At 40.2% G+C, this 22,736-nt stretch overlaps 1 protein-coding gene across 2 annotated transcripts in view; it reads right to left on the reverse strand.

Moving 5' to 3' along the window:
• TTYH2 (tweety family member 2) overlaps positions 1-22,736 on the reverse strand; it is a 105,330-nt gene that overhangs the window by 7,595 nt on the left and 74,999 nt on the right. Inside the window, exons 5-13 of one of the 2 annotated variants that reach the window (XM_070740235.1) lie at positions 22,326-22,421; positions 20,938-21,010; positions 19,892-19,961; positions 16,981-17,036; positions 15,774-15,866; positions 12,241-12,333; positions 11,174-11,316; positions 9,457-9,642; positions 5,857-5,935 (exon numbers count right to left, since the gene is read on the reverse strand). In XM_070740235.1, the coding sequence (XP_070596336.1) occupies positions 5,857-5,935; positions 9,457-9,642; positions 11,174-11,316; positions 12,241-12,333; positions 15,774-15,866; positions 16,981-17,036; positions 19,892-19,961; positions 20,938-21,010; positions 22,326-22,421 (889 nt within the window). The remainder of the gene's footprint in view (positions 1-5,856; positions 5,936-9,456; positions 9,643-11,173; positions 11,317-12,240; positions 12,334-15,773; positions 15,867-16,980; positions 17,037-19,891; positions 19,962-20,937; positions 21,011-22,325; positions 22,422-22,736) is intronic. The other variant, XM_070740234.1, reaches the window with a different exon arrangement.

Raw genomic sequence — 22,736 nt, forward strand, 5'->3', positions numbered from 1 at the left:
CAACTCACCGTGTCCAACTTACTGTGGACAACTCACTGTTGCCAATTCACCATGGGCAATTCGCCACAGCCAGATCTTCATGGGACAACTTGGGACAACTCAACAATTTTATTTAAATATTTAAAATAATTATAAAACATTTGCCTTGAAGCAAGATGGCCATGGCAAATTATCCATGGCAAATTGATCATGGTGAGCTGGCTGTAGTGAGTTGTCTTAGCTGTAGCTTCATATGAGGGAAATTAGTTTAGAGAATGCAGGCTTGGAAAATATAATTGGTATATATGAGTGCAAGAATTTAATATGAAAAAGTTGTGTCTTTCCAGTCACAGAAAATTATCTACAGACTACTTTTCTGGAATAGAATAAAACTTGAAAGTGTTTCCTTAATGCACTTAAATCTTATTCATATTGGCCTATTTGCTCTATATTTATTCAAATTGGACTATTTGCTATATGAAAAAGTGCTACATTTAATTTTACCATCAGTTTTGAGGTTTTTGCAATAGAAAATATCTGCAACACTGAGATTAAAGCCTCCAAAAACTGGCACAGCCCCAACATTTAAACGGACAAATTAGAAATAGTTCCTTGAATATTCAAACAACTGTTAGGCTTGAAAAAGGATTTTTGCAGCTTGTAATACAAATATATGCTTTCGATCATTCAGGTACATTGATATTACCGTATATACTCGAGTATAAGTCGAGTTTTTTAGCCCAAAAAATGGGCTGAAAAACCCGACCTCGACTTATACTCGGGTGACTGACAGGTCACCACAAGAGGGCACAAGCCGTTTAGGGAAAGACAGCCGTCTTTCAGCTTGAAAGAAGCGGCAACTGCCTGGTTAAGAAGGGAGAATCCACCCCCTAGCCAAACGGCTTTTTTCCTGTTTAGCGCTCGAACGCTGCGCTAAACAGCAAAAAAGCCGTTTGGCTAGGGGGTGGATTCTCCCTTCTTAACCAGGCAGTTGCCGCTTCTTTCAAGCCGAAAGACGGCTGTCTTTCCCTAACCCGCTTCCTGGAGACCGCTAAGGATAGCGCTCTGGGAGAGGGGGCAGCTGCCTGGTTAAGAAGGGAGTATCCACCCCCTTGCCAAACGGCTTTTTTTGCTGTTTAGCGCTCGAACGCTGCGCTAAACAGCAAGAAGCGGCAACTGCCCGGTTAAGAAGGGAGAATCCACCCCCTAGCTGTTTAGCGCAGTGTTCGAGCGCTAAACAGGAAAAAAGCCGTTTGGCTAGGGGGTGGATTCTCCCTTCTTAACCGGGCAGTTGCCGCTTTTTTGCTATTTAGCGCTCGAACGCTGCGCTAAACAGAAAGAAGCGGCAACTGCCCGGTTAAGAAGGGAGAATCGAATAGTATACATATAAAAATCAGGGCTGCATTTAAACAGAATTAATTTCCAGTTGTCTAGAATATTACAACATAAACCTCAGTCTGCTTACACATCGGATGAGAATCCAGTGTCACATGACTATGCAGAAGGCAAGAATTCAGTTGTGACATTGGAGAGGCAGCTGTTTACATCCTAGTGACTGAACTAAAATGTACCCACTTCTCTGTTTTATGAGGCATACAAAGTTCATCCATACAGAATGATGGCAAATGGCTTAGGATTTGTTTATCTAGGGAATCGCTTGTCTCTGGAAAACTAGTCCCATTCATAGACCAACAGTTTCAACTTCCTGAGCTATAGAGTAGGATTATTCTGCCTTGTCACCTCAGAAGAGAAACTCAAGATCTTCCCCATTTGTGGATGAGAGGGCCAGAGGCAATCTTTCTACATTCCTTCTTGAATAGCCTCTCCAAATGGCAATAGGCACCAACTCTGATGCATTTCAAGAAGGCCATTAAAACAATATTGCTCTCCAGAGTTGTTAATGGCTAATTTAGATGTTGCCATTGTGATGTGATCTTAGTAAGTGGATATTTAATTGTAACTGTTTCACTGATTTGGTGTTTTGTTTTGTGTAAATCATTAGCAGTCATTCCTGGAAAGAATACTATATGTAAAAATTTTAAATAAAGTGTCACTTTTTGAGGTTCCTTTGGCTAGTTCTTCTTTTAAACAGATAACTCACTTCTCTCTTATTTATTATCAGAACTGTTAAGACACATTAACTGCAGAGGCTTAATTTGTAGTTGAGGTTTCAATAACATTAAAGTTTTATTTTCAATACTTACGAGATCCTGGTCTGGATTCAGTTTAGTCAACTACTTTGGTGGTCTCTGCAGTTGTATAACAAATTACTAATTCACACATGGGATTGTTGTAATGTGTTTGATTTATGACTTAGCATACTCCATGCATTTGCTATTGGGATGGATTCTACAGTCCATGAATTTGCTATTGGGATTGATTCAGACATCATCATTATCAAGCCAACCCTTCCCCTTCCTCCAACATCCCGGGAAAGAATTCAATGAAACAAAGTTGTTTTGCAGGGCTCAGGAAACATGCCTATTCTGTGACAATTTGTGCTTTTTGCAGTGATCTACCTCCAGAGATTCATGTTGCTCCTACTCTTGTATCATTCAAGAAACTATTAAGACCAGGATGTACTGATTGAGGACAGGCTAATTTTGTCCTTCTGTTTTATTCTAATTTGAATACTCTGGTCTTCCAGTCAGTGGTATCTTTTATATGCTTTCATAGCTAAATTAGTTCTTGGTTGTAAACCACTCAGTCTTTTAGGGCTCAGGTGGCCAATGTCAATGATGGTGAACCTATGGCATGAATGCCACAGGTGGCACACAAAGCCATGTCTACCAGCACGCGAGCCATTGCCCTAGCTCAGCTCCAGCACACGTGTCTGCACTGGCCAGCTGATTTTTGTCTCACACAGAGGGTCTGGGAGGGCATTTTCAGCTTCCAGAGGGCCTCCGTGGGGATAGAGGAGGGTATTTTTTCCCACCCCAGGCTCCAGGGAAGCCTCTGGAGCCTGGGGAGGGTGGGAAATAGGCCTGTCGGGCCCACCAGAAGTTGGGAAATGGGCTGTTTCTGGCCTCCAAAGGGCCTCTGGGGGGGCAGGGGAGGCAATTTTTGCCCTCCGCAGGCATTGAATTATGGGTGTGGGCACTCATGCAGGCACGATAGTGTGTGCCCACGCGCTTTCGGCACCAGAGGGAAAAAAGGTTCACCATCACTGCCCTATGTATTAAATAAATACAAAGAAATACTAATGTGGGAAATTACAACTTGAGATAGGAACATAGAAAGTGGAAAAACATTGGAGTTTTCCATTTCTTCTGTACTTTACATGTGCAGCTGCTCTAGTTTATTACTTATCAAAAGCTAGGGACATATTTTATTCATTATATATTAAATTGCTGAATATTTTTCCAATATTTTTCCTGTTCTTTTCATTCAAGTTTAGGGCTGTTCAGTGCCTTGGGTCTTCCTTATAAATTCCACTTAATATTTCTACTTCTGCACTTTTGTTCCAAGTGAAACACTTTAATCCAATGAAAAAGTAAGTAATGTTTGTATGGGAGGGAGGGAGGAAAAGAAGGAAGGAATTTTAATTTCACGCTGATTGGTATTGTACTAACATAAAGTCTTCTGAATTAGAACTATTACCTTCAGTTGGCAGTAGAAACTTATAGGGGGGAATGTGATCAAGTGAGGTTAGGTCTTAACCATGCAAGAAATAGTCAAGAACTAAAAGCAAAAGTAATACAATCCAAACAGTAAGAGATATCAATAAATATAATGCTAGTTCTATGGGTAACATACATAAGGAGAGAAAGAGATGGCATTACCCTTTTCAATACTTAACAAGCCTAAAATCTGCACATAAACATGTAAATGACTTCTCACTTCAGAGTCTCAGACTTTTATCATGAGTTTTTCACAATATTTTAATAGGAGCGAGCAATCAATTTACTCTGGACACTTTTCACACTACAGAAAGGCAACACTTTTCTCTTGCACTCTGCCTCTGTAATATTTATTTCCCCATTCTACTTTTCTATATAAATTTGGGGGAAACACTTCTTGTAACTGATTAAGTACATTGTAATTTCCAAAAGCTGTAGGCTTTGTTAAATCTGTTCATCTTCAAAGGCCCCTGCTAGTTTGATGTTTTATTGAAACGTGGCTGTCCTGTGGGAACTTTCCGAAAGGAAATTTCCAGCTGAGTAAACCATAACAGTAGCAGACCATTTGGAAGGCTCACCGCATCAAATTCAAGAGCTTTTACTTATTGACTATTTAAATCAGCATGACTGGAAGTCTGGAATATTTTTTTAAAATGTTATTCCCAGCATGGGTTCTCAGCATGAAGGCAATTGGGGAAGCCACACTACTCAAGAGGGCTTTTAATTTGGCCCATTTGAAACACCACACTCAGTCCATATGCAGCATGCATTGTTATAACCTGAAGTTACCAGAAATTTCCCCCACAATTTTGCTCTGCAAAAACCTTGAAAAGGTCTCCATTATCAATTAACGTAATTCACTCTGCTAAACGTTTCCAAAATATGGCATTCTCCAGATGTACAGGGACTACAGTTCTTTGAATTCTCAATCAGCAAGACCAAATGCAGGGGCTTATGGGTGTTGCAGTCCACTTCAGGAAAGGAAAACATCTGCAGAAGGATGCAGTGAGTCTAAATGCGAACTAATGGCAATTTTAAATGTCCCCAAGTCTAGATTCTACAGTAATTTGGAGTTTCTCTTATGAAAAAGTGGGGTGGGTGGGAGGAGGAAAACACCCCATCCCTCCCAAGATACAGTATTTAAAAAATACAAGTCCCTTAAAAGGCAATATAGCTTCAAAACAGCTGATTGATAAACAAAACAAGCATTGCAAGCAAGATTTTTTTTTTTAAAAAAAGTAAACAAAAAGGTGATAGGTATTATAACATTATATATTTGAAGAAAAATATTTTATACAAATAGAATAAGATGGAGGAAAAAAATGAGAGCCACTCATTTTCTAGACGAACAGAAACTTGCAATTCTTGCCTCCACAAACAAACAAAATATTAAAGATGCAGGGGAAAGCCAATTTTGTCTAGTGGTTAAAGGACTAGGTTAAAAACCAGGAGACCCTGAGTTCTAATCCTGCTTCAAGCAGCATGAAAGCCAGCTGGGTAAGTTTTGGCCAGTCACTCTCTCTCAGCCCAAGCCACTTCACAGTGTTATTGTTGTGGGGAAAATAGGAGGAGGAAGAAATATTAGGTGTGTTCGCTGCCTTGAGTGATTAATAAAAAATAATAAAGTTAGGATTTTAAAGAATCTAAAGAAACCCAACTGAAATATACAAACTGTGCAGCATGCATTGAATAACACAATCACGCAAGCTAAAGAAACAACAGCCAAAGTCTGCTGATGTGATAAGAATTGCAGCACAGCCTCGCACAACAGAGTGACTAGCAGCCAAATAACAATGCAACACGACGTTTTCTGCTCTTTTGCTATACAGCTGCCTGAAGCCAGCCAGAAAGATGCCATCTCAGTGGGAAATATATTCTACATTGTGTCTCATTGATATAGCTAAAACAATTGCGGGAACAACAACAACAACAACAAAAAAGGGAGCTTTCAAAAAGTGGGGCTGCAGCAACAACTGTCATCTTTAGATAGCAGTCTAGAGTCTGGATTGTCCTTCCATTGAAAAGCCTGCATTTAAATCATATACTGCCTGTTTCTTTATCTCTAACATCAGGGAGGGAAAAAAAATCCCATAAACTAGTATTTCTTATTTTCTGACGAAAGCCGGAGAGTTTTTCATCCCAGTTTTTAAAGAAAATGTGTTTGTTAAGTTGAACAGGCGTGTTAGTAAAAGCAAGGTGTGGGGGGAGAATAAAAGGTTTGTTATAAAAATGATTTAGCCTCCGGAGCCCACCATACCGTGGGGGGAGGTGATCCTCTTCCAATCAGGGGGACGTTTTCATACCGTGGATTCCCACCAAAGAGCACAGCTTGGTTCCTGCAGGTAAAGAGGAGTCAGATCAGGAGGACAATCCATTAAAAGGAAATCTGTTATGGGCTACGAAATATTCCTGACATTTCTTGAAGAAGCAGGGCGTCCTTGTTGGGGGCAGAAGCCTGTGGGAGTGGGGAAAAGGTGGGAGTTGTGGATTCGTGGGGTATTATTTACACTTGTCTTTATGTCTTTATGTTGGAAGCACCTATGGTGCTTCCAACTTGAAACGAATTAGCCATTGTTGCTCGAGGACATCCGGTTGGAGGGTTTTTTTTCGTGTCCTCATTAATTTGCCCACCAAAGTGATATCTATCTACTTGCAATTTGTATCTATCAACTTGCAATTTGTATCTATCTACTTGCTATTTGTATCTATCTACTTGCAATTACATGCTTTCAAACTGCTATATTGTGCAGGAGCTGAAGCAAATGACAAGCGCTCATCCCATCACGCAGCAGCACCTGGCTCTCAGGCCATTTATTAATTTTGCCCCTTGCAGCACCATGAAGATGCGAGGGTTATCTGGAAAGTAAGGTTACAAGGCACGTAGCTCTCGCCGGGAATGTTTGGCGGAGAAATTTGTATTACTATTGTATAGCAGGAAGCCAGCAGAAGAGAAGGAGCAGTGCCAGTAGCCAGTAGATCTTCGACTGGCTTTGTGGTGAAAGTTAGCGATGAGCATCCTCATTCCATTTCCCTCCAAGTGCGAAGTGCAGTTCCACTGGCTTCCAGCTACATGATAGTAATAACAAACCCCCCCCCCACCCGTGAACATTCCCTGTGAGAGCTATGTGCCTGGTAACCTTACTTCTCAGATAACACTCACAGTTTAGAGAGGGAATCAGCAAGCATTCATAAATGCCTGATCATAGTCTTTTTTTTTGCCCTGGTTCTCTCCCAGATTTATTTATTTATTAGACTTCTAATTTATTTATTTATTAGATTCTATTAGATGCATTAGATGGAAACTTCCATCATCTCTGGTTCAATACTCAAAGATACAGCTGGCTAACGAAAATACAAATGTTACTCCCAACACATCTCAAAAATGCCTGATTGGGAGAAGCCACACCAGCTCTCATGAGCTTTTCTCCTTGATCTGTAAAACACAGTGGGGGAGAAATTCATTCTAGAACAAACTCCTCTACATTCAGTGACCATTATGTACTGCAAAGAACAATTGAGCCTTGAGAACAATAGCAAATGTGTATCCTTTTTCAAGCGCAATGGGTCTGAGAGGAAGGACATCCAGCAAAAGTTACTCCAACTTTATTTTACAACATCCTCCAAGGGAGAAAGATGATAAGAAGAATAGGATGATGACTGGTTCCTTATCAAGTCAAAATTTAATGCTTAACTGTTCTTCAGGCATGTGGGCTTCCCATTCCCATTATGCCCATATAGTAGGGAATTCGGACATGTAATCAAGGTTACTAGTGAAAAGCTTGGCAACACAATGGTTGCACTGAATTGTGCACTGAAGTAAGTGTGAATATAGTGCAGGGCATTCATGGCCCTATATTCCAAGTGGGAAACAAACTTTTCCGCAAATCTTCCTCATATGGCAAAATTTATATGCATGTGAAAACCTCTCGATACTCCCTTCAGGTAGTTTTTAGGTAGCACTGTTGCCCTCTAACCATTGACGCTAAAAGTATCTGAAATAACAGTTTTGAATCAGCTTCCATTTTTAACCTGGAATCAGCAACTAGGGTATACTTCTGAGGTCAAAATTGAAAGAAAAAACCCCCATTCAGCAAAGAAATCGCACGATTTCTCTGTCTTCCTATCTAAATTGGAATCATAAAGAGGAGAAGCACAATGCTCCCTTCCTTGTCTCTATGACTGGGCAGAAAAGAGACAAGTTGACTGCTCCTTAGCAGAAGCACTTTTGATTTCTAAGCTTTTGCAGCAAATGTTTAAGAGAAACTGAAGGGCGAGACCAGATGGTTTATGCAATTATAAAAACAGAAATGGGAAATCTCCTTCCTGCCATTTTGGATGGACTTTTTCTGTTGTTAAATCTCACTCAAATTCAGTAGGCAATTCAATGGTAACATCATCTCTCTGAAGGAAACACTAACAACCTATGAGGATACTGAAGATATGGGTTCAACAGCTGCCTGAAATCCAAGGTAGGATTAAGTTGTACACAACTTAATCTGCATAGTGACATATGGGATACAAGACCGTCTCCAGAGCTTCCCTACTATGCTCTTTTCTGGTGGCTGCTGGCATCTACGGGCAGAGAATCTGTTACTAGAATTTCACAGAAAAGATGGCAGTAGCCATGTATATCTTCTCATGCATAGATGAAAAATGAAGATTCACTTGAGTCAAAATAAATTCCTAATGAATTTATATACAGTTCCTTCTATTTTGCTTGACCAAAATAGGGAAATGGTTGTCACTGACTTCAAGATTTAACTTTTAGCCTAGCCTACAGCTTTAGGATTTCTTAATAATCTCCCATCCAAGGCCTATAAAACTCTGGCAACATTTGACTTGACATCAAACATTTCCTCAATTTTTTAAATTGCTATCCATTATTTCCTTCCAATTCAAGTCATAGAAAGGTGCAAAAAAGGAAGTACATAAACTTGTAGATAAGCTGAGAATTTTGGGTTTCAAAATACCCCCCCCCCCAACACACACACAAAATTGGGTTCAGCTTATCTGCAAACCAGTCTGTCATGGCCTTAAAAATCATAGTTTTGTAAATGCTGACACAACACTTTCAATTTTCTGTCCACTGCTGTGATTAAAAATTCAAGGATTGACTTATCCATGGGTGACCCATTTTTCATGGCACTTTGGTTGAAATTTCAATGGTTGGTTTATCTGTAATTATAAACGATAAACAGGCAATACTTTCTCCATCAAAAGTCAGTGCATTTTCCAACCAAACAACCAATAAATGTATTGAAACAAAGATCTTTTCATAAAAGGGCATGCAAACGACAATTCAACAAGGGAAAAAACCCCCCCTCTCGTCTTAAATTAAAGGATCACACCACAGTAATTAACAAATAATAAAAGATGCAAAAAGTAGGACAACAGCTTGTTTCACACATTTTCTCTAGGGATATTTTAAGAACTGTATCTAGGCTTTATTTTTTTAAAAATGTTTTCTCCAACAGATAGTTCAAAAGTATGGATTCTCAATGCCTTCTTTCAATAGGCAATTGTTAGAATTTGAACACTAGCAGCTGCATAAAGCTGGATTTTGGGTCTTGTGGCTGGGATGCCAGGACTATGGAGGACATGGATTGACGGGTTGGCAAAATGGGAAACATAATGGTTTTCAGAGAAAGATGGAATGATGGAAGCAATAACAAAAGGCAGCACAAATTGTCATACTGGCAGTCAGACAGTACCAGAGTATAGTAAGTTAAAGTGGAGAACACCAAATAGCAGAGGATATCTCTGTTGCCACCTTGAAAACCTCTCAAGAGAGGGTGTGGTCTTAAGTACTGATTACTGCTTAACTTCTGCTTCTTCTACTAATTCCATGCATACTTACATGTACTCAGACACTGGTGCATTAGAGATGGTCTGGGCAGGAGGCTGAAGGCTTGTCTGACTACCCAGGCTGCTACTGTAGCTACAGAAACTATGGAGTTGCCCACGGTTGGGATTATGGGCAGCAATACGTCGAGCCTGTGGGTTGAAGGGGTCTTCTTCGTCTATGTCATCATAATCCCGATCCCTAGAAGGAAAAACAACAACAACAACAATGGTCCATCTTAGAAAATCAAATCAAATCACATCTGAATGCGGGAGATAGTTATGAACGGAGTGGCAAGTGAGAAGATGTAACACTCATTCCTGGAGGGATTGGGGGTTTCAGTTGCTTCAAGTATCCATTAATTTTAAGATTTCTTTTGTAATATTAGCAGAGGCAAGGAAAGGAATGACAGTATCTAAAAAAAGAGAGCTTTTGATCCACTGTAGAAAACCCAACCCTAAGGGACAGTTCACATACTGGTATTATGGTGGGGAAGGCAGAAAGAACTGATTGTGCTTCCTTCATCAAATCAAATGTGATTTGAATATTTATTAATCCATACCTGGATTATCATTAAGTGTTTTACCTTATAATTCTTGATAAACTTTTCTTTTATGTACATTGAGAGCATGTGCACCAAGACAAATTCCTTGTGTGTCCAATCACACTTGGTCAATAAAATTCTATTTGCTTGCTTGTTTGTTTGCTTGTTTGTTTTATATGCCACCCCTCTCTGAGGACTTGGGGCAGCTTACAACATATGAAAAGACAATATACAATATAAATTTCTAAAAATCCAATTAATTTAACTAATTACTTTAAAAACCCTAATAACATTTTTAAAAAATCACTCATTCCCATTCAAACAGCAAACATGCCTACATTCATCAGCCAGGGGGCTAGTAGCCCCATGCCTGGTGGCACAGATGAATCTTTAGACTCTTACGGAAGGAGAGGAGGGTGGGGGCAGTACGAATCTCTGGGGGGAGCTGATTCCAGAGGGCCGAGGCCGCCACAGAGAAGGCTCTTCCCCTAGGTCCCATCAAGTGACATTATCTAGCTGACATTTTCTATTCTATTCTATTCTACTCACCTCACCACTTTTAGGTAATGAAAGAAGAATGAACACACAGAAGCTATCCAAAAATCGATGTTTTGATTATCATGAATGTATTATTTATTAAATTTATATGTCACCCATCTCATTGTTGAGTGACCCTGGGGAGCTTAAAACTAAGGAATTTTAGAGTGCGTCTATATGTGATGCTGGATAATGGGGAGAATATTCTTTTGTTCTGATTTTCTCTCTCATAGATGAATTGCCTGATTCTCTCCCCCTCTTACTGTTCTTTCCAGCCTCTCTCAGCAAATTAAGGGTGAATATGAGAAACCTGGAAAGACACAAGAGATTAACTATTCCACAATTGATGAATGCATTTTGTTAAGTGGCCATAACATTACACAATAACTTTATGCTATGCTATTTAGTCAATATCTCCCACTCGCATAGTCTCTAGCATGCTTCTTTAAGTTCTTCAACGTGCATGGCTCTCAATGAGGAACAGGACAATAAGGGAGATCAGCACATAACTCTGCAACTTTATAGAAGGAAAAAATCAGACTGATGTTCACCAGCTTTTATTTTGTTCATCCCTTTTTCAAAACATCCCTCTGCCATCAAGCAAGGTTATTTTGACTTTCTGGTATCCCTGGGAAGCTTATTTCGTTTCACCTGCTGGGTAAACGTTTCCAGGCTCGAGGCATGGCACAGATGATGGTGGAGAAGGATACAGCAGCCATCAGAGAGAAGAGAGTGAGGTAGAGCAAGCCTTCCACACCATCGTAGCAGATCCCAACCAAGGCATCCAGGTAATCCTTTAGTGAAAGATTAGATTAGATTAGATTTATTGGATTTATATGCCGCCCCTCTCCGTAGACTCGGGGCGGCTCACAACAATGGTAAAAAACAATACATAGTAACAAATCTAATATTTAGCAATCTAAATTACTGTTTTAGGTTAAAAAATTCAAAAGAAACCCCAATATATAAAAAACAAGCACACAATCGAATCATACACAGAAATTACATGGGCAAGGGGGATTTTTCAATTCCCCCATTCCTGATGGCAGAGGTGGGTTTTAAGGAGTTTCTGAAAGGCAAGGAGGGTGGGGGCAATCCTAATCTCTGGGGGGAGCTGGTTCCAGAGGGTCGGAGCCACCACAGAGAAGGCTCTTCCCTGGGTCCCGCCAGACGACATTGTTTAGTCGACGGGACCCGGAGAAGGCCCACTCTGTGGGACCTAACCGGTTGCTGGAATTCGTGCGGCAGAAGGCGGTCCCAGAGATATTCTGGTCCGATGCCATGTAGGGCTTTATAGGTCATAACCAACACTTTGAATTGTGACCGGAAACTGATCGGCAACCAGTGCTGACTGTGGAGTGTTGGAGTAACATGGGTATACTTAGAGAAGCCCATGATTGCTCTCGCAGCTGCATTCTGCACAATCTGAAGTTTCCGAACACTCTTCAAAGGTAGCCCCATGTAGAGAGCATTACAGTAGTCGAGTTTCAAGGTGATGAGGGCATGAGTGACTGTGAGCAGTGACTCCCGATCCAGATAGGGCCACAACTGGTGCACCAGGCGAACCTGGGCAAACGCCCCCCTCGCCACAGCTGAAAGATGTTTCTCTAATGTGAGAAAGGAAGGGGGGGGGAGAGGGAAAGAAGGAAGAAAGTGTCTTGTTCCGGTGCTATGAACACCTTTGACCCCAAAGTGCCCTTGTGCCATATGCTGCTTACCTTGTGAAGGCCCCTGCAGTCCAGCATGGCAGTCAGCTGGTGGAGGTTGCTTTCGGAGTAGTTCAATAACTTCTGTATATCAAGCAGGTCTTTCTGCAGCAAGGGCAAAAGCCGTCAGAGAAGGGGCATATATTCTATTGGAAAAGGAACAGTGTTCACCTTTCCTAGAATGACTGTCCAGCCATCGCTATGAATAGACACCCACTGTATTGCAGTCGTAGTTTATCCTTCCCGGCTGGCATACACAGTACCGCCTCTCTGATTTTATCTTGTGATGTCAAATTGGGCTGAGAGATGGTGAATAGCCCAGTGACTTTTTTTGGCTGACTCTAAATTGGAGCCGTTGTCCTTCCTATCTTAATTTAGCTCAGCATTTGTTTTAAACAAACATGGGTTAACTTTAGAGCTATAGTGGTTTTATAAAACCTCATGAAGAAAAAAGTGCCTCTTCTCTTGATACTGCTATTTGTTATTACCAGGGATTCTCTCTCATTTGATTAAACGCTTAAAAAAAGGAAAATAGAACTATCTTTCTATGGGCAATAGATATATGCAGAAAGTCATCTCACTTATGCATTGGAGGCATTGCTGGATTTCAGGTACTTTTGCTAAAGCTCCATATGGAAGCTGAAAGGCATGCATGTCAAAACCCATGGAGCTGGCAAAACCGAGGAAGCAAAGACAACCTAATTTTCAGGAAGGTATCTGTAATATTTGTTGGCTTGTCTCGGTATAGCTAGGCTATGAAACCTTCGACATCACCGAACAGAGAATTTTAACAGAGCGTGGATGTGTGATAAAGCCAAGACACAGGCTTAGTTAAATAAGCATTATTTACATATAAACAAAATATAAACAATCCAGAATAAGCACGTAGCGAATACAGAATAATAAGCACTGAGCAATTACAAGATAGAAGCACAAAGCAAAATACAATATAGATAATAAGCACGAAGCTAATACAAGAAGATACACACGAAGCGTAAACACAACTCCCCCTTCTCTCAAGGCAAAGGAAATGACTGAGCAGAATACAGTGGTACCTCGAGATACGAGTTTAATTCGTTCCGGACCTGGGCTCTTAAGTCGAGCAGCTCTTATCTCGAACGACTTTTCCCCATAGGAATTAATGTAAATAATTTTAATTGGTTCCAGCCCTCAAAAAACTCACAAAGTTAGTCTAAATTATGCAGAAAGACATGTTTTTAATGAAGAAATGTACATGTACATATAAATGAATAATGAAGTTTCTTTCACTTAACTTGTAAACTTTCTTAAACTTTTAAATTTACATATGTTCAACTTCTCTGCCACCCAATCCTGTAGGACAGAGGTCCCCAACCCTTTTTGCACCAGGGACCGGCTTTAAGCGATCAAGAGAGGAATGGGTGAATGAATGGACGGAGGGTGGGAAGGAAGGAAGGAAAGAGGGAAGGGACAGGAACAGAGGAAGGAAGCAAGGAAACTTATGAAAGGGGAGAGTAAGAGAGGAATGAGTGAAGGGAGGGAGGGAGGGAAGAAGGTGGGAAGGAGAAAGAAAAGAAGAAATAGAGGAAGGGAAGGTAAAAGAGAGAAAGAAAAAGAGCAAGAAAGAAAGCAAGAAAGCAAGAAAGAAAGAAAGAAAGAAAGGGGGAAGGGACAGGAACAGAGGAAGGAAGCAAGGAAACTTATGAAAGGGGAGAGTAAGAGAGGAATGAGTGAAAGGAGGGAGGGAGGGAAGAAGGTGGGAAGGAGAAAGAAAAGAAGAAATAGAGGAAGGGAAGGTAAAAGAGAGAAAGAAAAAGAGCAAGAAAGAAAGCTGCAAGCACCCCCCCAAGCACCCCAGGCCGGCTGCAACCTTTTAAAACACGCGCGCCGCTTCGCAGCTGTCTCCTGAAGCCGAACGCGGAAGTTAGCGTTTGGCTTCAGGAGACAGCTCCTTGGCGCCTGTATCTCGAATTTGGGCTTGTAAGTAGAACAAAAATATCTCTCCCCTCCCAGCTCTTATCTCGAGTTGCTCTTAAGTAGAGCAGCTCTTATGTCGGGGTTCCACTGTAATGAGCTTTTATAGCTTCAATGAAGAAGTGATGAAACAGCCTTGAATATTAACTTTTCAAGTACAAGTTATCTCTTTAAGTGCACACTAACTCTTTAAGTACAAGTTTGGTACAAGTGTACAATATGCAGTTTACAATGGCAATCCCTAACAACCATGTACCCTGTACTAACAATATTAATCTGAGATAACATTATTTTTGAAAACTGTCGGCCACAGTTATAGTAAGTTATTAATTTGGACTCTCTTTGAAATACTTTCTTCTCCCAACTTTCACATATGGACCATATAGCCTTTTCTCAGATAAACCAATGGATTAATCCCCTGCTCACAATCTCTCATAATGCCCTAGGACAGGGGTAGGCAAAGTTGGTTCTCCTATGAAATGTGGACTTCAACTCCCAGAATTCCTGAGCTAGCATGTTTGGGTCAGGAATTCTGGGAGCTGAAGTCCACATGTCATAGAAGAGCCAACTTTGCTCTAGGACAACTTTCTCAGATACCTGAGGAGTCTATAGGGACAGCCCCACCTACCCTCTGAAACCAATTTTATACTTCATTACACCTACCCTCTGAAACTAATTTTATACTTCATTTTATACTTCATTTCAAACCAATTTTATTCTTCTTTTTATACTTCATTTCACAGACAAAATGTGATGATGCATACTGTATTATTACTGGACTTTATGGCTGTAACTTGTTGCTTGTATCCTAAGATTTTTTATTAATATTGTTTCTTCATTGCTTATTTGACCCCTATGACAATCATTAAGTGTTGTACCACATGATTCTTGACAAATGTATCTTTTTCTTTTATGTACGCTGAGAGCATATGCACCAAGACAAATTCCTTGTGTGTCCAATCACACTTGGCCAATAAAAATTCTATTCTATTCATATGTTCTTCAACTCCAACTATCACAAGCCTTTACAGTTTGTAGGTTGTTCATCCATCTTTATACAAAACATTAGATGACATTTCTGGTGAAAAACTAGTTTGTTAAGCAACTGGCTTTTTTTATCTCGCTAAAGGATTTGAAATTTCATCTACATCTGAAATATACAAATAGATCTCCCAATTGCTAACTCTTTTCTGTTGATATAAAATTTCACTTCATCTGTTAAAATAGCTTCCAGTCATTAAGTACTCTGTCTAACTTTATATTCTCTGGAAATGTTGGGAGTAAAGTGCATAAAATTATCCGAAGATACCAAATCAGTGAAGACTATGACTACAGGGGATCCTAGATGTACCTCTGCTACTGGATTGTCTTGGCATCTGTATTCTGTCAATCATGATTTTTCTGCTGCTTGCTTTTACCTTTAGGTAGTTCATAATAATTTCCCTGGTTAAATATGTGCCCATATTTCGTATTTGTCAAATACTGTTTCTGAAAACAGCAGGTGTGACCCACTTCTAAATGTATGTAACTCAAAAGCTTCCCTTGAAGAATCTTGCCTGCTTCCATAGGAAAAGACAACATTGTGAACTTACTTTGGCTGTAGGGAAAAAAGGCACTGCAAACTGCACAAGACCCTGAATCTGGATCTGCATAGTTGTGAGAGAACGCTGGTAAATAGTCAGGGCCTACAAATAAAGAACACATTATGCAAGGTATTAGCCATTTTTTTCCTACATAAATCTTAACTTGCAGTACAGGTAATCCTTGACTTACAACCACAATTGAGTCCAAAATGTCCACTGCTAAGCGAGACAGTTGTTACCTGAATTTTGCCTCATTTTACAACTTCTCTTGCCATTAAGTGGATCACTGCGGTTTTTAAATTAGTAATACAGCTTTATGTGAATCTGGCTTCTCCATTGACTTCGCTTAGTCAGAAGGTTGCAAAAGGTGATCATATGACCATGGGAAATGGCAACCATCAATAAATACTGGTACATGCCAGTTGCTCAGGGTCTGAATTTTGATCATTTGACCACAGGTTGCTGCAATGGTTGTAAGCGTGAAAAATGATCATGTTGCTTTTTTATTGCTGTTGTAACTTTGAATGGTCACTATACTAATGTTTGTAAGTCAAGGATTTCCTGTAAACAGATTAAATACTATCCTCTTTCAATACCTAGGAGTCAGTCCACGCTCTTTTTACATCAACATTCAAAATATCAGAAAGCTTTTTCTCCCTGGAAATCCAATGAACCAAATGGTTCTCATATGCATTTCATAATTAATATCTTCTATGTGGAGGTCCAACTTGCCAGGAACTACTGAGATTACAGAAGTCATAGCTGCAGATTGGCTAAGGAGACATCAAGGCTGGATCTTCCAAATTAACTAACATGTTCATATAAGGATGTTTCCTTAACTGGGGAGAGCCCTCTGGTGCAATGGTTGGAATGCAGTATTGCAGGCAAACTCTGCCTACGCAGTATGAGTTCGATCCTAATGGGTTCAAAATTGACTCAGCCTTCCAAGGTCAGTAAAATGAGGACCCAGTTTGTTGGGGGCAACAAGCAAATAATGCTTCTAAATTGTAAACAGACCAGAGGATGCTATAAAGCACCAGGGGGCGGTACATAAGCCTAAATGCTTTTGCTATTTTTGTGGAGAGTAATGCTCACCAATTTTTCCTGCCCTATCAATGAAAGCAAGCTGATTCTTGGAATAAAGAGCCGGGTTTCTCTTTTCACTGCTACTGGGAGATCCTTTGCCAATGGTGTCCAAAGGCAAGCAAGCTCTTACCTGTTGAAAGGGGTTGGTCAGACTCTGTCTACAATACAGGTAGTACTGTACGATTTCTACAAAAGCAAAGCACAAGAGGAAGAGAGTTAGTTATTGGTTAAGATTCGTCACTTTTAGCAACTTCTAAACCATATTGGGTCAGCACCAGTTGAGACAGCACTGTATGGAGTGTCTCAGTTTACAATGCTGGCATAGTCTAATGCAGTGTTTTTCAACCAGTGTGCCGTGAGACATGGTCAGCTGTGCTGTAGGGAAATTAAACAGGGGTCCCCAAACTACAGCCCGTGGAGGCCATTTATCCAGCCCGCCGCCAGCCACCTCCATCCGAAAATGAACATTCCCCTCACAATCCCTCCAGCTATCAGCGACAGGAAGAGTGGAGGCACAGGGAACACTCGCTGACCAATCACCTTCTAGGATTCATCCTGACCACTAGCGATGAACCAATAGCAGGCCGCCTCTGATCCACACCCAGGAAGGTCCCCACTCGAGCTGCCACGCAGTTGTCATTGTGTGGCTGTGGCGAGTAGTTGAAGCTACTACTTCTCCCCATTAACTATATGTATAATATGTACTGTGTTAGAGTGTCATTTTGTGTCATTATGGTTGGTGGTGTGCCCCAGGATTTTGTAAATGTAAAAAATGTGCTCAAAAAGATTGAAAATCACTGGTCTAATGCACGTTGAAAAATAATGCTGCAGAATACTTTGTCATGAGCAGAATGAAAAGCAATATTTGAGTATATCTATTTTTATGTACCACATAAATCATAGCCTGCCATAAGTGTATTACTTTGCAAAAATCTCAGCTTTCATCTCTCTCTATATAAAAGCAAACAACACTCATGCAGAATCACAAAATCTCCAGAATCATAAAGTGTACAAACTTGAAATTTGGCATGTATTGATTTTTAGGTGCTCGGTAAGAAAGGGTTTTTTGAAACCACACAGTTTTCTCAAACCTATGTTTGCTCAATGAACGACTAATAAACTTGCTTAGTAGTTGACACACACAAACACAAGTTAAAGCAGTCTTTTCTTGAAGAACCAGCTGTTAATTAAACGCATTAACAGCTAGCAGAAGTCCATAAAGTCATAAATTAACTCTAGGCAATTAGTCCTGGATTCCTCAAGAAGCTTACAAGGGTTGGCAAAATGCCTAGAAGCAGCCCGCAAGAAGAAAGCCAAAACAAATAAGCTGATCAGACGTTTTCAGAACACAAAGGCACTTGAACGAACAAACGCTTCCTGCAGAGATTTTACTGTCCTCATCACCCCTTAAGTAGATTAGGGGAGTGGCCAATTAGCCTCAAACCTTACTCCCGAGGAGACCTGCGCCTGAGGAACCCATTCCTGCCTTTTGGTAGCTCTGCGTGCCCGTGCATCATGTGATGTGAGGTGCTGGAGGTTCCAAAGGCTCTGGCTGAACCTCTGCCTGGCACCGAGTCCTCATTGTCTGACTTGGGTACCAGTTGCACAAGCCGCTAGCGCATTGCATGGGCCTCTTCTCGGACGGGATCCGCTAATAGCTGCATGGGCTGCTAGTGGGCCATAACAAGGATAGGTTTCTGTGGGGCAAGGCTGAGGGAGAGAAGAAGATAGGATAGGGGAGGCTTCTGTGGGACAAGGCTGAAGGAGAGAAGGAGAGAGGAGAGGCCAATATCTATCCCAAGATAAAATACAGGAAATAGTATAAGGGCATAGATGGACCATGAGGTCTTTTTCTGCCATCAATCAATCTTCTATGATTGCAATTACTCATTAATTTTCAAGCTGTAAGTGTTTATTCATCAAGTCCAGTCACATAGTTTCATAGCGGTGCACGGTTAATAATAAAGCTACATCTTACACCATATCTCACAAATACTGCCCATCTACTAGTATAAAAGCAACTGCCATGGGTAGCTAATAAATGATTGGTTCACCAAATCTCTATCCCTACTTAACCCTTCCACACTTGCTGATTCTTCCAAACCAATCTCCCTTACTAATCTGAAGTTCTGCCTCATTCATTCATTCATTCATTCATTCATTCATTCATTCATTCAATTTTTATGCCGCCCTTCTCCTTAGACTTAGCACAAGGATAATTAGCAAATTGTCACTTTGAATAATCTCCTATCCCTACTAAATTTACTTAAACTTTCCTCTCTCGCTGATCATTCAAAACAAGTTTAACAACTGCTAAACTTGGTTCTCCCTTAATAAAAGGAAATAAAAGGAAACCTGAGGCCCTAGCTTAAGGGGGGGGGGGGAAATCTCAAAACTTCGGCAAACATTAACAAAAGGGATGTTTTGGCACAGATTCTATGTCAGGAGTATACTCTTAGAAACGTTAAACTGGTTTGGGGAGGGTAATTTAATACAGAAGCAGAGTGGGGTAGTTTTTACCTCAAACAGCCAGGGGACCCTTTTGGGGTAAATTAATTCTACTTAGTCCGGGTGCAATTCAAGGGGTTGGAATCAAATGAATGAATGAATAAATAAATAAATAGTCAGTGTTCTCATAAGATGGCAGTTCATGAACTGCTAAGATTAGACCAGAAGACCTCCAAAGTCCCTTCTAACTTTTTAATTCTATGATCTTTCCATGCTACCAAATCAGAAGTAAATTTTAAAATGGCCCAACAAAAGAGGTCTCTTTAGGATCTATTTGTGTGCTCGTTTTTTTTTTTAACCCTTCTATACATAGTCACAATGTAGGTTGGAGAAGCACAATAAGGATTCTGAGCAATTTTCACACAAATATTCACATTATCCCTCAATTCAAGTATGGTGCTTTAAAATCTCTGGATTTGTATACTGATGTTTATCTATGCAGGGATGGGTCTAAAGTTTACATCAGTTCATTCAATTTTCACTTAAGGGTTTGTCCTCCGTTGATCAAATGATAGCAAAAGCAACATTTTTACCTGCACTGAGGTCACTTTTTGTCATATTCACAATGAATTTATCTGGAGAAACGCAAAAGTCACTGGTACCCTATAAGAAGCAAAAAAAATATTTATTTATTTTGTATAATTTTTATTACAGATTTTTTTAAAAAAGATAAAATTAATGTTTTTAAAAAGGAATTTGTTATCATTATTAGAAGTTGTACTTAAGGAGGTTACATGCTGGAGGCTTAGGAAATTGTTTCTACAAATCCCGGTATTGCCAATTGAGTGTATAGTCTGCACAGGTAGAATGAGCATATGAATTTAAGATATTAATGCTTCCTATGAATATGCATTTGTTTTAAATGTTATTCTTCTACGTTGAATATGTATACCAATTATATCTATATGAAAACAAGGGGTTCATAAAAGTAAGCTTCTCGGATAACAAAGAAACCAGAGCCATAAGGAGGCTGCAATAACTGTTAAATATCTCATGTTTAGATGAAATTTATTTTCTGATGCTCCCATCTGTCAAAAAAATTAGAGTAACCAAAGTTTGTAAATAGCAGACAGGAAATCGTTTAATCTCTTTCCGGCTCTCCTTGAAATCCGGCTCTCCTTGAAATCTTGGCAGAAGTGCCACTAACTTACAAGTAGAGCTTTTTATGAGATTGGCAGTGCTTAAGGTAAATGGCAAATTAATTTTCTTCTGCCTGACATAGAGCAGGCAGGCCAACCAAGCAAAACACCTTCAAGATGACTTCTGCTCATTTTAAATCAACAATCTCCTGTTGCTCAAAATTCCTCCTGCTGTGTATTGTGCTACGTGAAGGCATGATTCTGGAAACACAAAAGCAGGAAAGGTTGCAGGAAGGAAGGCAAGGAAGAGCAAAACACGCCTCCCCAAATGAACAGGCCTTTTAGCTGTCAGAAAGTTGGAAAGAACAGCTGCGTGGTCTCTGGGGGTCAGTGAGACCGGGACCTAAGACATCACAGTAAACTTAGTACATTAAGCCCTTAAAACAACCACTGTTTGACATTAAAGAGACAGAAAGCTCGAGTTCAAGTGTCGGGCTTACCACTGCTGCTGAAACATCAGCTGCAAAGGAAGCCCAGCTGAGACAAAGTGTGAAAAGTCCAAAACACAGCATCCTGTGGGCAAAAAATATACAACAAAGAGTCAAAACGAGACTTCAGAAAGGTGACAGCAAGACTCTGTACCATCGGTCTGAGTGTTGTAACAGGATACAGGCTTACATTGCTATTGCTCTTGCTCCTATAACATCTTGTTATCCGGATAAGTCTTGAATAGGCCTATCATAGAGGTGCAGAGCATAGCCAGATGCACAGGGAATAATGCCTATGAATCACCCGGAATTTGACAAATCAACTGGGAACTGAATTTAACCACCTGATGAAATGCATGATTGTCCTGGATATTTTGGTTCAGAGCACAACTTCCAGTCTTATTAAAATCTATCCTTTCCTGGTGGGGGGGAGAGGATACAAGAAACCAATTTCCTGTAACTTACAATTCTGGTACCTTCATTCATATTAAATGTATGTGCTTTTCCAGCCTGACTGGAAACAGCAAAATCCATATGGAGTGGGAGGTAACAGAGGAGTTATCTTCAAACACCAGAAAACATATTAGTTTTTGCAAACTCGAGCTGGCTATATGCTACAACAGCTGTGCCATAAAAGAAAGCAGCTATCTATGGAAAGACTCAATCCCCACTGAAAACTATTATCCTTTATTCTGTCCTTTTATTTTGTTGTATTTGTTTGTTCTGGAGCGGTCACTCTATTGAAAAGGAACACTCGCAGGAGGAAAAGCCATGCACATCCTGTATCACAACTACAGTGCATTCCGGAAACAGTTTCTAAAATTCTAAAATGCTAAACAAATAATTTCCTCACCACTGTTAAACTATTAACTAAGTCTGCACTATTATTAATCTTCTCATCGTCCCCATCATCCATCTCCTCCCAAAAAATGACTCTATGGTTTGTAACTTTGTGGTTTGTATCCTTAGAATTTATATTGATTGGTTCCTAATATAATTTGATTGCTTATTTGTACCCGGACTATCATTAAGTGTTGTACCTTATTCTATTCTATTCTATTCTATTCTATTCCATTCCATTCCAATCCATTCCATTCCACTCCACTTTATTTTGATGGAAAATTGATGGTTGGTGTTTTCATCCATAAAGTCTGCTCAAGTAGGGTTGTGATAGGTACAATAGAATGCAACGTGGGCAGCATGGAACACTTTGATTCCTTCCACGCGAGCCTAACAATTCTAAGAAATCCTACTTAAATCCCATAAGTGAGACCTTTGCCAAGTTTTTCTTCAGGATCCAAGATCATCAGACTGACTTAAAGACTTGAACACCTTGCACATGGCTGTGAAAGAATACCTGGTTTTCCTGCCTCTCTTGTGGAAAGACTTTGTGTACTCACGTAATAAGCAGACATCTGGAGTGTTTAGTCAGCCCCAGGCAAGCAATAAGGCAAATCACCAAGTCCAGAATGAACAGCAAGAGGTAAGAGAGCCATCTGGAGGGGGGAAAAGAGAGAAAGAGAGAGAATGCTTGGGTAACTCATACATACCTGGAGAAAACTTGGCAGGAGGAGGGACGATGATATTTAAGCAGGATGCTGTTCTTAGGCTTTGGAGGCAACACCTCTACAGAACCATGAAACAACAACAAAATGGCATTTCTACAAATTATCCAAGTTTGGGAAGGGCAAACTTCTCCTCTAGAGACCTGAAGACAGACTGCTGAAACTAAAAGGGAGACATTAACATCCAAGGGACATTCAAATGCAAAGGGAGACATTTACGGCTAGCAGAATCAAACCGATTCGAGA

The sequence above is a fragment of the Erythrolamprus reginae genome, chromosome 2 (assembly GCF_031021105.1).
Source record: "Erythrolamprus reginae isolate rEryReg1 chromosome 2, rEryReg1.hap1, whole genome shotgun sequence".
In the NCBI taxonomy this organism is placed as follows: domain Eukaryota; kingdom Metazoa; phylum Chordata; class Lepidosauria; order Squamata; family Dipsadidae; genus Erythrolamprus; species Erythrolamprus reginae.